Here is a 15,461-nt window from a genome sequence, read left to right as displayed (position 1 = left end):
CTTCACCCAGGCACTTCTGCTTTCAGACTCAAAGGTGCCAACACCTTATATTTACTCCACGCTCTCTCAGGTTCCTTCCAGAGCATTCTGCTAAGAGCACTGACACAGAGATGTCAGTGGAATCTCGTCTGTTCAGGGGAAAACTACTCCAGTGATCACAAATGCATGCAGACCATTCCTTCTCTGATAAGGTGTTAAGACAGCAGAGGAGAGAAGGCCAGACTGCTGATGGTTAATTTTATGAGTCAACTTGGCTGGGCCACAGTACACAGATATTTAATAAAACAATATTTTGGATTTCCTAACATTGTACTTCCTTAAAGGTATTTGGGGATGAGATTTACACTTAAATAAGTGGACTCTGGCAAGCAGACTGCTCTCCCTAACATGGGTGGGCCTCATCCAATCAGTTGAAGGACTGAAAAGAACAAGGGTGGGCCTCATCCAATCCGGTGAAGGACTGAAAAGAACAAAGGAGTTGACCTCCTCCGAGAAAGAGGGAATTCTCCAGCAGATGGCCTTTGGACTTCATCTGCAACATCGGCTCTTCCTGATTCTCTAGCAGATGATGGTCACTGAACTACAACTGCAACTCTTCCCTGGGTCTCCAGCCACAGGCCTCCCCCCATGATATGGTGGACTTGCCAAGCCTCTGCAATTGTGTGGGCCAAATTTGTTAAAATAGGTCTGTGTATTTTATATATATGTATACACACACACACACACACACACACACACACATATATATGCGCATCCTATTATCCTATTGGTTCTGAGATCCCTGATCAATACAGTACCAAATTCTACTTTTGAATCTCACTGCCTGAATCCCCAGGACTTCAAATAAAATTTGTATCCACCAAGCTTTAACAAGATTCTGGGCTCAGGACACAATCTATGCACAAATCAGTCATTCCTTTAGAGCTGAAGTCAGACAAGGTGAACTCTCCCAGGGACCTGCCAAACAGAAGGACTCAAACTGGAGGCGTGACCCTGGAATGGAGGCATGACCCTGGAATGGAGGCATGGACATGCAAAGGGGCATGGACTTGGAATGGCAGAATGAGCCTGGAATGGGGGCACGGACCTGGAATGGGCAGATGGCCTTGGAACGGGGGAAGGGACCTGCAGTGGGGGCACAGGCCTGGACTGGGGGAATGCGTCTAGATTGGGAGCATGGTCTGGGATGGAAGCACAGCCCTGGATCTGGGACGGGGACTAGGAAGGGGGACATGGCCCTGGAAGGTTGGCAGGGGCCCAGGGACATGGAGCCATGGGAGACTTAATAAGAAGCAGTGTAAGGTCAAGAGGCTTGTTCAGGAATCCAGAGCAAAGAGAGAAGTGGAAACACCCGTCCAGCAGGCGAGAGGGAGGTAAAGGCATGAGGCAGATCTGACGGACGGCACTGAGGGCTCCTGGCTCAGGCAGGAACACAGGGAGGTCCACGAGTCAGGTCGGAACTGGGAGAGCAGAGGTCCCAGAAGACAAGCTGTGTCTGTTCACAGGTGACTGGAGGTCTCTCCTGCAGGCTGTGTTAGGGTCACTGGGGTACTAGAGTCCGCTCAGAGCAGGAACAGGGGCCAGAGGGAAGCCAAGCCCCCCTGCATGAGGCCATGAGGACCTGAGTCCAGTCGAGAGTAGCCCAGGGCAGGATGGGGGGCCCACAGCCCAGAGCAGACAGATGAGGCCGGGGCTCTGACAGTTAAGGAGATGAAGGATTAACAGCAAGGAAAAGCATCAGACCACAGAGCAGGGAAACCCACAGAACTCACTCAGCCTCCTTTCCATGCAGAACTAAGCACTGGCGTGATTTAAAGTGCATACGCTGCAGGATTAAGAAGTGAAAGAAAATAAATGCATTTCTGACAAATACCAGAAAGGAAAATCCTACAGCGCTGCTCTGTGCTTGCAGCTTTCCCGGAGCACAGAAGAGCCCAAACAGTGTCGGATCCCATTTACATCACTTTCCATCACCTCACAACCACCACTTGGCAAGGGAGCGCCAGACCCAATCTCTTCCACTTATGTGCCTCCAAAGATGACAAAACGGAAACCATCCTGGACAAGGAGTTTCCTACCGCCTCCTTTAAAATCACCAGAAGTGCATTCTACCACTTCTCTTAATAGTACGTTTCCAATGTTCCAAGCCTGAGCACTCGAAAGTCTCACTGACACAACTTAATCCATAAACAGATGTCTACCAGCCTTCCTGCTATTGATTTCAGAACTGGGGGTGAAAATCGTCCTTGGCTTAAAATGTGCTCCGAGATGCTTGTCCTGGCGCCAAATTATTCACCCATCCCAAGTCACATTTTTTTCAAATGTAACGTAAGAGTCACCCCAGCCAGTCTGCAAGGGTGTTCATAGCATAGGGTTAAATTAAGTTGCTTGGTACGTGACAAAAATATTTTGTGAATGAGAGAAACTGTTTTTAACTAGAGTCATGACTCAAACACTGAAATTCATGATTCATTTGTTCACTGGGGAACAAAACGATAAAGGGGTTAGGTGGGGTACAGTGAGTTTCAAAAGATAAATATAAACACCAAACAGAAATTTACAGAGCTCACCGCTACCTATACAGACAAAGGCTGCTGATTTATACGAGGACCATTCAGCCTCCCTTCATTTCTTTTCATCTTGGTCTTGTTTTTCCTTCCACTGGCCAAAACCCCTACAGTTCCTTAGGCTTCCATTCATAAAACGTATTTATTTCAAGCCTTTTCATAAATCCTCATCCGTTGTTCCTTGGGCTCTTAGATTCAGAACATTTTTGAGCTGAAGGGGATCTTAGCGATCACTGGGTCCAACTTGGTGTGTTGTCAGAGGGAGCCTCGGAAACTTGAGGTCACAGGCTCAGTGGCTGACACTCGGGGGGGTCACAGGACCCGAGCCGGCAGGACCTGAGCAGATAAGAGCGACCAAGCAGGGAGCTGAAGGCCTGGAGAGCAGAGGGCCGCCGGGAGAGCTGGGGGGTGGGGGGGGCATGCCTACATCTGCCAGGTTCCCGCGAGATGCCATAAATCATCCAAATTGTTCAGTGATGTGGTCTGTAGACACCAAAACCATTTGGAAATGCTGTTCAGATCAAAACTCATGCACACGCTCACACACACATACAAACATGCACACTCGCTCACACAGGCTTATAAGCACACACATGCTCACGCACAAGTGCACACACTTGCAAGCCAGGTCCACGCCGGTCCACGCCATGGTCAATCCCCCACAGGCACTCCACGTGACCAGACAGGACTCCGAACCATGGGTGTTGTTTTAACAGGGGTATTAAGTGCCTACAGAGGAAAGGCTGATTTATTTCCCACCTAAATATGCCTTCTTTCACTTACGAGGACCAGAATGGCTTTTCTGACAACAGGATGTGAACTCACTTATCCCAATGCCTTAACTATGACTTTTAGTTTATTTACTGTCGTCAAACACATTCCTACCCTTCTTTGTAACATGTGGGTTTTTTCTCTCTACCTTTAACAATCTAATACTGAGTGAGGCTACGTATTTCCCTCCACTCCAAGCAGCCCCTTAGGGTTCCCTTTGCTCTTGGAGTTTTTAGTACATACACTTCATTTTCTCATTCAAATACAAATGGGATTCCAGTTACAATGTAAGACTATCCATGATACAACGTCTTTGTTCACGTCCCGTCCGCATTACTAAAATGTCATTTAAATAATAAAACACAGGGGAAAAAATAGGTAAGTAAGTAAATAAAAAAATACAAATAAATTAATTAAGTAAATAATAAAATATGAATTTTAAACACTGAGAGTCTCCTGGAACATAAACAGATTCTACTTCGCAGAGTCCCCAGTTAAACCATAGGCCCAGACTGGTGAGTCCTGGACACTAGCTGTCTCATCTCATTTCACAACCAACTACAGTGACAACCACCGTCCCCCGAAAACAGTCGAGGACCAGGCTTCCGAAGTGGGCGGGATCTACCCCCCCCAACAGAAGGCCACATTCACACTTTGTCCTCACCCTTCATGAATAAACATGCCTTTATTCAAATAAGTTATCTACTAACTAACTCCAGTAATTCTGATTCAACTTTGAATGGCAAATAGAGTCATTCTGGCAAGACTGCAGAGTTTGCAATTCAAATGACGGAAGTCTTAATAACGGAGAAAATAAAAATTAGTGGTGTGATTCCTCAGGAACAGCAATTCCAATACTTTTATGGCAACAGCAGAAAGCGCACATAAATATTTCTCAATTTATAAGCCAGGGGGAGAGGGGTTGTTAGGATGAGCATATTCAAACATATTCACCTGCAGTCTTATCAGAGAATTCTGTTTGGGGACCGGTAGCCACCTGCTGCAACGCCAGAGTGACCCCAACCCCAGACACGAAGAGGTGATGTGCCTTCTTCTCAATAAATAACAGTGAAACTGTCACTGGATTAAATGATTTCCTTACATTATCACCATAAACAATAATTATTTGGCAGCTGCCCTTTGCAAGCGTGCCTGCGCTTATGAATAAATCAAGCCGTATTCATTTCCCAAGCCCAAGCGGTTCACATGTGGCTCCCCTAATACACGCTACGATCCTCCGGTGCACTTAGGGGTGCGTTCATGCACTGTGCTTCTTAACACTTTTAATATGAAAGATCAGTGCTGATCAGCCCCGGAGTAGGAACACCGCTGTGTGAACGGCCCACTGGTCACGAAACCCAGGTCTGCCGAACATGTCTCCAGTAAGGCCGTTCTCTGCTGCTCAGCAGAGTCCCATCTTAACGAAATACAGTGGGGCTGCCACTGCTTCCTTCCCCATGACATGAACGGAGTGATGACGGCCAGCGTTGATTCAAAGATGAAATTCATTTACAAGGGCCGGGCAGGAAAATACAGGACTGCAAAGGATGCTTCGAGCTTGGTAAAATATCACCTAAAATTGTTTTAAATGACTCTCTTCCAGGGCAGTGAGTTCACAAGACCTAACACTACCTGGAGAATCCCAGAGCCACCGGCAAGATGCTGAGCACTGCACTGTGACCAGGAGAGGCAGTCCTGCAGACGGCCTTCTCCCGTCAGTGAGCAAAGTCATCCCGAGTCCAGCCCTCGCTCGGGCCAGTGGTATTCTGAGGCTCAGCGACTGATGACTTCCAGTCCTCTGGGTTCCATTGGGGAACCAGCGTCTACAATTCCGTACTGAGTAAAATTCTATCCACTGCAGTCAACAAAGAACCCAGGCACTCATCATCATTCCCCGATCTAGTTTGCAGCCAAATCCACTGAAACTACACCATCCCCAAGAGTGACAAAGAAACGTGACTTCTGTGCTTCGTACAGACCCCTGGGCTAGATTTCGATCCATCCTCATTCCAAAACAAACTCCATTCCTCACGCGTGTAACAGGAAAAGTAGCAGCCGCTCTTTCCTTTCCAAGGATCACAAACCAAGGCAGGTCAGACTGGAAAGTTCTTTAGAGATTAGATACTATCACCTCCTTATTTCAAAGATGAGAAAATTGAGAGGGGACTCACCCAGGAGGCAAGAAAAGAACCCTTACCTTCTGCCTCCAGCTGCCATGTTTCCGCTTTAGACCACCCCCTGATTCTTGGATCAGTAAGAAAAATCTATCACCAAAGAGTATCCCAAACAAACATACAAGATGTGGGGGGCTGCTTTCATGCGTGTTAATAGTCTGCGATGCCTTTTAAGTTTAATCACGGGAAAGATCGACCAGGTACCGTGGCAGGGTTTACAATGCTACGGGCTCTCTGAAGACAGAAAGCCACACCAACAGGAATCCTTGTTCCAACACAGATTCGACGACTCCCTCTGGAACAGCTGCCACCTCTGGCTACAAAGCAATAACTATCCTGCACTCTAGCAATCAATAAAGCCCTCTGCCCCAGGAACCTGCTACTTCCTGACTTTGTTCTCCACACTAAAGATTTCCAAGCCAGATCGATCACCTACTAAATTTTTTTAAAGTTCTTTCAAACGAGCCATAAAGAGATCCTCAAATTAGCATAACTTGCGATTGTCTGAACAGGCTTCTCATCTTTCAATTGCATTAATGGCTTCTCTTTTCATGGGGTTTCCCCATTTTTCATTTTCAATTTGTCATTTTAAGTGTGTCTGTGTCTTGCCTAATAGCACAAAGCCAGCAGGATACAAATTTGATGGTGTTTCCGAAACTGTGACTTCCACCACGTTTTTCATCCAAGCGAGAAAGAAGAATTGATTAATCAACTACGCCCGCTTTTCTCAAGCAACAGCATGGATTTTTTTTTTTTTTTTAGCCAAATGAATCCATTAGCTCCTAAAGTGTTACAATTCAGGACCCTGGAACTTCTCTCTAAAACGACCCATGAGAGGGTCTATTATAAAATGAGACCATCTTCCATCGTCTCAAGGACATTTAAGAAAGTGTCAGATTTAAGAGCAAGTCACGAATGAGACACGCAAGGACAGCAAAAAGGCAAGGTGGCAAGTCAGCAGCAGGGTCTGCCCCCCGGGCCCCCTCCACGCCCCCCAGTGTGCACTGCCCCTGGGACTGACCCACGTCTGCACCCTCAGAACTGGCAAATGGGAACGTGTCTCATTCTCTAAAAGTGCTATCAGCTAAAAAAGTGGTACAAATGAACTTACTCACAAACCAGAAACAGACTCACAGACATAGAAAACATACTTACGGTTATCAAAAGGGAAAGGGAGTGGGGGATAAATTAGGAGTTTGACATAAGCAGATACAAATTACCGTATATAAAACAGATAAAGAAGGTCCTACTGTAGAGGACAGGGAACTATAGTCAATTTCTTTTTTCCCCATTCATGAAGGACCGTCAAATGTGCTCACACATATTCAAGAAGTCAATCGTCTAAGCTATAGATAGTAAGTAGTTCATTTGTGTCCTTTTTTTTAAGATTCCACATCTCAGCCAGTATCATACGGTATTTTTCTTTCTCTTTCTCTCTTACTTCACTCAGAATGACAATCACCTTTTCCAAGACATGGAAACAACTCAAATGTCCATCAACAGATGGGTGGATATAGAAAATGTGACACACACACATAGGCACGTGTGCACACGTGCACAATGAATACTACTCAGCCACAAGAAAGAATAAAATAATGCCACTTGCAGCAACATGGATGGACCTGGGGATTGTTACAGTCAATTTCTTATAGTATAGAGGTATAATGGGAAAAAATCAGAAAATATATGCATATATATATGTAAACATAAAACCAAATTGCTTTGCTGTGCCCCTGAAACTAAACTTGTAAATCAACTACACTTCAATAAAAATAAATTTAAAAAAATCTGTTTGGTTTTCTATGTGCTTCCCACCCTGAGAGTCCTCCCACAAGGAGACAGATTAAAAGTCATTAGAGAAGCCTGTTTCCGGTGCTCTAGAGCACTGCTCAGAATGTCAAGTCTCTAAAGCAACAGACAAGCAAGAGAACCCATCACCAAAGGGAGAACAGGACCCCCATCTCAGGCATCGCTTCAGCCTCCCTTTCCTTCCTCCAAAACCCACAGGAGGAAGAGGCTCGAAAGCCCCAAGGCCACGGTGGGTTTGACTGTCAGGTTCAGCTCCAAATCTGAAAATGCACCCGTCACCCCCTGACTCGGGTGCCCTAAGGCGAATAACGCCACTCAAGAAGCAACCTTGAACGCGCTGGACCATCCTGGTAAACCAGTTATCAAACCCCCACAAGACTCTTCTCTACGAGCATCACGGCGGAGGGCCGAGAGGTGGCCAGCCTGTGCTCACCGTCCGGGGGCATCAGGGTCTTGTTGTTCTGCGTGCACCACCCCACGGGGTGGAGATCCGCTATCACCACGTCACACCAGAAGTCGGCGCGCCGGTCCTCCCCATAGCCACAGTAGCGCAGAAGCAGGAGCTGCCCGCAGGTGGTGATGACCGTGGCCACCCAGTACGTGTCCGGGTTCTTCTTGTTGGCGACTTCCAATTTCATCCCCGGCTGGAAGTTGTTCTGAATGCTGATCTCAACCTTAAGGAACCAGAAACACAGGAAATCCAGTATCACACTTGACACAGCCCTCCAGGAGATTAAGAGAACTACCAGAAACACAGCACTTGACATTTCTGGTTGCCCACCTCCAGCCCTGTCTAAGAGAAATATAATGAGAGCCACTGGCGTGACGTTCAATTGCCCAGTGGCCACTTTAAAAAAAGAAAGAAAAGAGAGAAAATTAATAATGAATTTTATTTAACCCAGGAGATCCCAAACAGCATCATTTCAAGATGTCTTCACTATAAACAAGTAGTAATGATACATTTTAGATCTTTCTTTTCCAACAAAGCCATCTTGTTACCAAAGAGAACTCGGGTCCGCTCGCCAGATGTGCAGCAAAGCCCATCTACTGACACTGGCTTGTGGGGAAGGAAAGCAGTGTTTATTGCAGGCGACAAACAAGGAGAACAGGCAGCTGGTGTTCAACAGACCCAAGCTCATGGATGGCCTTCAGGGAAGGATTTTTAAAGGCAAGGTTAGAGGTGTGAGTCCAGGGCGCAGAGCCCTCTGACTGGCTGGTGGCAAAGTAACCGGGTGAACCTTCTGGTTCCAACCAGTCTGGGGTCTACGGGCTGGGGGCTGGCTTGCAGTTAACTTCCTCCACCTGGTGGGGGTTTAGTGTGTACAAGATAACTCAGCGATACAGCTCAGGGTATTATCTATTGCCCTTGGGGAAAACTAAGGGTCCTTGACTTTGTTTTATGGCTGAACTATCATTATTTTGTCTGGCGTGGCCGCCTTCCCGGTTCTGCTTGTTCGCACTTCGCTGATGGAATCTGCTCTCTGTAACTCGGGGAAGGCCTTAGGGGGCTGACACTTTTCTACAGACAAGGGGCCGGGGACACGGGAGGGTCTCTCCCCAGGAGAGCCCTGCAGGGTCTTGCTCAGTTTCAGTCTCAATTTGGACGGGACCCTTTCCAAGTGCTGGATGGCTCCACGTGGCCAACAGCTACTGTGTGAACAGAGCAGCCTCAGATTTTCTTTTTTTAAAAATAAGGGTTGTAATCTATTCATATTTGACAGCCCTCCCTGCAAAAGCAAGCTTTCCAGCCTGGTGAGTGGTAGCATTCTAAAGCTAACACATCTGATGTCCGTGAGCAGCAGCCACTTTAGGGACAATGGGATTATAAACTGTGGGTCCAGGGGTCCAGGGCTGCTCTCCCTTTAAGCCTGGAGGGCAGGCCTGGGGACGTTCTGCACCCACAGGATCGGACACTGTACTAGGACTGAAACGGAGGCAGGAGAGCTAGCTGGATGAAAGAGAACAGGAATGACCCCGTACGGAGAGAGATCAGTCACTCTGTGGTACAGAGAAGAAGAAACTGTTGGTCAGTATCTGGTCCCTAAACTGCCTGGAGAAATCTAACCAGGTGGTTCCAGCATCGTGAAAGGCAAACGTCACCATGGCTTTGGCAAAGCAGAATCCACGCTGATGCCCGGTGAGCTTTATAATATTCAGCTCGGGGGTTCACTAAATGGCCACAACCGCATTCCTAATAAACCAGTAATGGCAACATTACGAGTGTCAGTGTAAAACAGGAACTGGGAGCGCGGTCGACCTTTAACGAGGTCATGCAAATTTAGTAAGGTCTTAAATTCCTTTTCAAAAGAACACTTCATCTCCAAAAAGAATAAAAGGTCGCATTAAAAGAGAGAACGTTCGGGCTTCATAACCCAACAAAAGAGCCAGAAGGAAGCCCAGGTTGAGAAAGTGCCCCCACTTTGCTCATGATAATTCAGGCTCAATCTCCGCCTTGGGAAGTCCAGGGGAGGAAGAAGACGTTTCTCATTATTAAACTGTCGTTTCCAGCAAAGCAGTCGTAGTACCTAGGAACTTAGGTCCTGGAAACGTAGGCCTCTTCTTGCTAATGGAATATTACCAAAATCTCACGTCTCAGCAAAAATCTGATAAAAACTTGATTTTTTAAAATTTCCTGGAACTTGCCCTCTGCTTGGCAGACTATTTGCATTGTTTAAAGAAACAGCACTGATGAGGATGATTTTTTTGGTTTGACCCAAGTGTCTTCTGAGTATTTATGGTTATTTCCTGTAATCTGACTCATATGCCCACAAATGGCTGCAACTCTTTGAGGTGTCCTTTCAAATAAAATTATCAATTCAACATTAAAATACACAGCTCCTGACACCTCCTAAGAAGACATTACACACGTCACTTCCTTGCCTAGTTGGCTGGCTTTTTATTTCTTTGCATCAACCTTACCTGGGTCAGGCTGTGCTCCCTCAGACAGCAGGGAACACGTCTTTCTAACCTGGCTTTTTGAGGCGTAAGACAACGTTCAGACTGCAGGTCATTTCTCACACTGAGCATCCACCTGGGTCCCAGCCCCGGATGAAAGGAAGGCCCACCTTACCTGCAGCTCCCTGTGAAATCAAACTCACTTCCAATCTCCTCCATATTTCTAGCAACCTTGGCCACAGTTCTCTTTTCTTTTCATTCCCTTTCTTCCAAGAGGCTTGGCATCCTCCTGCACCCGTCCCACCCCCCCACGCAGATCAGAAGGCGCAGGGACGTCACCTACATGTTTGAACGATGTGTGAGGAGCCGCACTGGCACCAGTCTCTTCCAAATACTCTCCCCAGTTAAAGCCGACTTCCTCCAGGCTTGAGCCTTCTTCTGTTGAGCAAAAAAAACAAACAGAAAAGGAGAAGCATGTCAATACTAGCACGAAGAATGGGGGGAAAAAAGAATGCAAAGGCATTGCCCTTCCATGAAAACCAGAAAATCCTTCATGCAAGAAGGAAACAACTCCATGGTGTAGAAGGCCACTGCTGGATTCTTGGCAAAGCTTCCCTTTGCTGATTTTACAGACAGATGACTCAAGAAAGACATGGAAACACCTGTGTCCATCAACAGACGACTGGAGAAACGAGGGGTGGTATATATACGATGGAATACTACTCAGCCATAAAAAAGAACAAAATACTGCCATTTGCAGCAGCATGAATGGATCTAGATATGATCACACTAAGTGAAGTTAGTTAGACCAAGATAAATACATGATGTCAATTAATAAGCGGAATTTTAAAAAAATAACACAAATGAACTTATTCACAAGACAGAAACAGATTCACGGACATAGAAAACAAACTATGGTTACCAAAGGGGAAAGGGGATGGAGGGAGGGATAAATTAGGAGTTTGGGATTAACAGATACAGACTACTATAAATAAAATAGATAAACAAGGTCCTACTCTACAGCACAGGGAACTATACTCAATATCCTGTAATAAACCATAATGGAAAAGAATATGAAAAAGAATATGTGTATTTTATGTACAAGAGTCATTCTGCTGTACACCTGAAACTAACACAATATTGCAAATCAACTCTACTTCAATATAATAACTAATGAATTAAACTGTGCATAGTAAAAGCCATTTTCTTTTCATATTCTATCTAGTCTCAGCAACTGACAGAGGAGGATAATTTTTGTAGCATCAGAAGATGCTAAACTGAGAGGCGGTTACCTTCAACTCTGTCTTCTAAAGCCAAGTGGCTAAGAACTTCCCCCTCCAACTTGACTTCAATAAAGTGGTTTATAATTAAATGTCTGAGAACCAAAAAAAGCCATCTGCAGAGAAAACCCTTCCCTCGTAGCTCTTCCAGCATCTGAGCCACCCAGGGATCGCGTCCTTCCATCAGAAACCTGCTCCCTGGAGAGAGCCCCTGGGTCCTGCAGCCACCAGCTACCAAGGGTTGCAAGGCAGGTTTCCAGCTGCTAAAAGTCAGGGCAGCAAACCCAAAGAGAAGGCAGTCATTCTAGAAACCCCCGCAGGGTGGTACCCAATGCTCTGCCCACAATTCTGTTCCCCCAAACAGCACCGGGCATCAATTACCAAGTCTGTTTCCTGATCCACTAGCCAGAGGCACCAACGCAGCACCGTTTATTTGCCAAGGCAGCCTGGTGTGCTATCTGCCGGGTAGCTAACTTGTCGCAGAGAAAGTCGCTAATTTCTTCACACCCTTCCTGTCCAGGCTCAGCTCAGACCAAGCCTCCCGTGGGCCCCGCTGCTCCAGCCTTTGTCAGGCACTTCTGACTCCACCAAGAGACCACACGCCATCACAGCGATGCTGTGAGAACTCTGCTGTCTTGGGGTAACAGCTCTCTGCTAACTGCTTCATGTCACCTCATTTAATCCTGACACATGGACACTCAAGGGAGTCACCAGGGTCCCATGGCTGGCCAGCCGCAGAGGCAGGTGTCCCACGGAGGCTGGCTGATGTGGAAGCTGGGACTTTTCCGAGGTGCCTCGTCAGGTCACTCCTCTGCCTGGAGCAGGCATCAGGCACCCCCACCCCACCACCACCACCCGTTTCTCCGCCTGGAGAATCCACAGCAGCCTACAGGCCAACGTATCCGTCCCTCTATGCCGGGGAGCGCTGACACCTAGCATCTCGTCAGGCAGTGAGAAGATGCAGGAGGCAGAGTGGGCGGGAGGCAGCAGCCACCCTCAGGGAGAACAGAACGGGCAGGGCTTCAGGAGCCTGTCTGCAGAGGAGGAGAGGGCTGCGGAGAAGACAGGGGCATATACTCGGCCCCAGGCCCACGTTTTCTGAGAATCACGGCTGCTGAAAACGGAACGGGCTCCTCTGAATCAGAAACAGGTCGAGACCAAGCCTTTGGGAACTGCCGGTTGCAGTCAGTGTGTGGATCAGGAGGCCCAGATGAACCTTCCCACGACTGGAAAAGACCCTCTCTCAGTGGTGAGGCTAAGACCACAGCTTAAAATCCCCAACTTCAGCTTTGAGACCAACCATCCGAGTTCTCTGTCCTCTATACAATTCTCACCTACACTATGCCCCCAAATTTTATGTGCACCCAATTTTAATTCATGACAAACTACGTTTCCAGTGTCCTCTCCCAATCAGACTGTAGAAGCTTTCGTGACAAGGTACACTGTGACCTCCACGTGCGAGGCAGTAAGGTCAGTGTTTAAGTTCCATTGCTCTCTGCCGTCTACACAGATACTTTAAAAAGGACCGAAAAGTCAGACCTCGAATGGGATTTAAAAAATTAAAACCAAGGGGGAGGATATAGCTCAAGTGGTAGAGCGCGTGCTTAGCATACACGAGGTCCAGGGTTCAATCCCCAGCACCTCCTCCAAAAATAAACAAATAAGTAAACCCAACAACTACCCCCCTAAAAAGGTTTTAAAAATAAAAAATAAGTTAAAACCTTTATGCCCAGTGCTGTTAACTTGAAGCACGCTGTTCTAACAACAAACTCATACATAAAATTGAGGGTTACTCAAAATTGGGCCTTTTGGAACCTGCCAGAATCTGTAACATAAAACACTTCCTCCAGCACCTGTGCCCTGAGCAGCTGATTCTTCGAAGACATTTGAATGAGCAACAGATAAGCACACCATGTTTACAAGTGGAGGGTTCATAAACCCAGAGCAAATATTTACAGCTGACGCACAAACCTCTTAAACCCACAAACATTTTATCAAGGAAATTCTGACAGCCTCCACTCTCTGCCTAGGACCCAGTGGAGGCATTTCCCCAGGATGTAATGCAAACAGTCAATGGAAAGCTACAAAGGCAATTTCACAAACTGAAAGAAGGCAGAAGTGTTCGCTAGTGCGATCCAATTCTAGAACACAGAAAAGCTGCTCGTGTGACCCGGAACAGTTCATAATAACTAGAAAAAGAACACGCTACTGAAAGAGGGAGTGTGGGAGTGGAACCGAGCCAGGACCCACTGCTTTCTTTGAAACAATCAAATCTTGGGGTGTAGAACCTCACAGTCTGAAATAATAAGACAAACTTTGCAGGGGAGGATGTTCAACACGGAACCACCAGCCCGTCAAAGAATCAGCAGGCTCAGGATGAATGAAACCTTACAGGCCACCTCCTTGTGGGCTAGATAATTTTTTTAAGGGGAAAGAAAGGAAGAAGACATCAAATCTTTGTTATCTGAGCTGCTGACAGTCAGTTCATAGTATCACAAGGTTTAGAGAACGGTTCCACTGGGAATGTCTCAGACACGCGGGAGGAATGAAACTCAGAAAGGACTGGCCAACCTCAACCCCAGATCTGAGGTCACAGCTGCAGGGCGACACCCGGGGGGGCGGGGGGACAGACACCTGAACACAGAGGTCCTCATGGCTGTCCCAGCTACCCAGAGCCTAGAAGGCCAGACATTCTGGAAGAAATAAGACGCCCCATCTCCTAGTGAGGGGAGGTCACGGCTTGAGAAAGATTTTAAAAAGGGAGAGGAGAGGAAATACTATTGAGTCAGACAGAACAAGCTTACAGCGTGAAAAGTGAGAGCTCTGCATTTCTCTGCTCAGATCGTTGATCTCTTTCCTTTTTACCTAGAAGAGCCCATGAGACTCCAGCTAACATGCTCCTAATACAAAAACAAAAGCCAAACTGGGCCCACACTTCCAGCCTTAATTCTTCTACTCAGATGTTTGCAACACCTAAACATTCAATGCCACTTCATCTAGGTCCCAAACCTCCACAGCCCCACAACTGACGCCAGAACAGAAAATATTTTATGTAGGAACAGGTTAGAAGGAAGTACCTGAGAAAACAAACCACCTGAACACTCAACTGAAGCCTGTTAACATCTAAGTGTTCAAAACTCAATTCGAGTTTCTACGAGTCAGCCTCTGATCGCTACGAAGGTTTAGATTCTGCCTTAAATCTCTGGCCTTGCTAGGAAATCTGTCATCGTGGCACCATCTGAAAGTCTCACCCACACAAGTACACGTGGAAATTTCAAGGCAAATGGATCGATTAGCCATACAGAAAAAAAAAAACTGGGGGTCAGAGCCAATATCTTAAAAAGTTAGAATAATTTTTTTTAATTTTTCACCTATAACAAAGCATATTCAAAATTAAACAAATTTCTACCCTAGAAGAAAATTAAACAAATATTGCTTAATATGTAAAAAAAAAAAGTATATTCAAATTTGGGCTTCTTTGAAAAATATTTTTATTGAAATGTAGTCACTTTACAATGTTGTGTGAGTTTTTGGCGTACAGTACAGAGATTCATACTCGTATTCAAGATACATAATCTTTCTCATATTCTTTTTCATCACAGGTTATTACAAGGTATTGAATCTAGTTCCTGTACTGTCCAGGAGGACCTTGCTGTTTATCTATTTTGTATATAGTAGTGTGTATCTGCAAACCCCAAACTCCCAATGTAGCCCTCCCCCTCCTCCCTTTCCCCTCTTGGTAACCATAAATTTGCTTCCTGTGTCTGTGAGTCTGTCTCTGTTTTGTAAATAAGCTCATTTGTCTCTTTTTTTATATTCCACATGTAAGCGATCTCATATGGTATTTTTCTTTCTCTGTCTGAGTTACTTCACTTAGGATGACATTCTCCAGGTCCAACCATGTTGCTGCAAATGGCATTATTTCATTTTTTATGGCTGAGTAGTATTCCATTGTGGTGTGTTTG

General features: G+C 46.2%; 1 protein-coding gene across 3 annotated transcripts in view; it reads right to left on the bottom strand.

The window, feature by feature from the left end:
* The window catches only part of SFMBT2 (Scm like with four mbt domains 2), a 149,971-nt gene that overhangs the window by 116,069 nt on the left and 18,441 nt on the right, over positions 1–15,461 (bottom strand). For all 3 annotated transcript variants that reach the window (XM_072954947.1, XM_072954946.1, XM_031670859.2), the window contains exons 3-4: positions 10,560–10,654; positions 7,755–7,995 (exon numbers count right to left, since the gene is read on the bottom strand). In XM_072954947.1, coding sequence (XP_072811048.1) covers positions 7,755–7,995; positions 10,560–10,654 — 336 coding nt within the window. The remainder of the gene's footprint in view (positions 1–7,754; positions 7,996–10,559; positions 10,655–15,461) is intronic.

The sequence above is a fragment of the Vicugna pacos genome, chromosome 35 (genome assembly GCF_048564905.1).
Source record: "Vicugna pacos chromosome 35, VicPac4, whole genome shotgun sequence".
Classification (NCBI taxonomy): Eukaryota; Metazoa; Chordata; class Mammalia; order Artiodactyla; family Camelidae; genus Vicugna; species Vicugna pacos.
The sequence above is the reverse complement of the archived record's forward strand: the minus strand, read 5'-3'. Positions and strand labels throughout refer to the sequence as shown.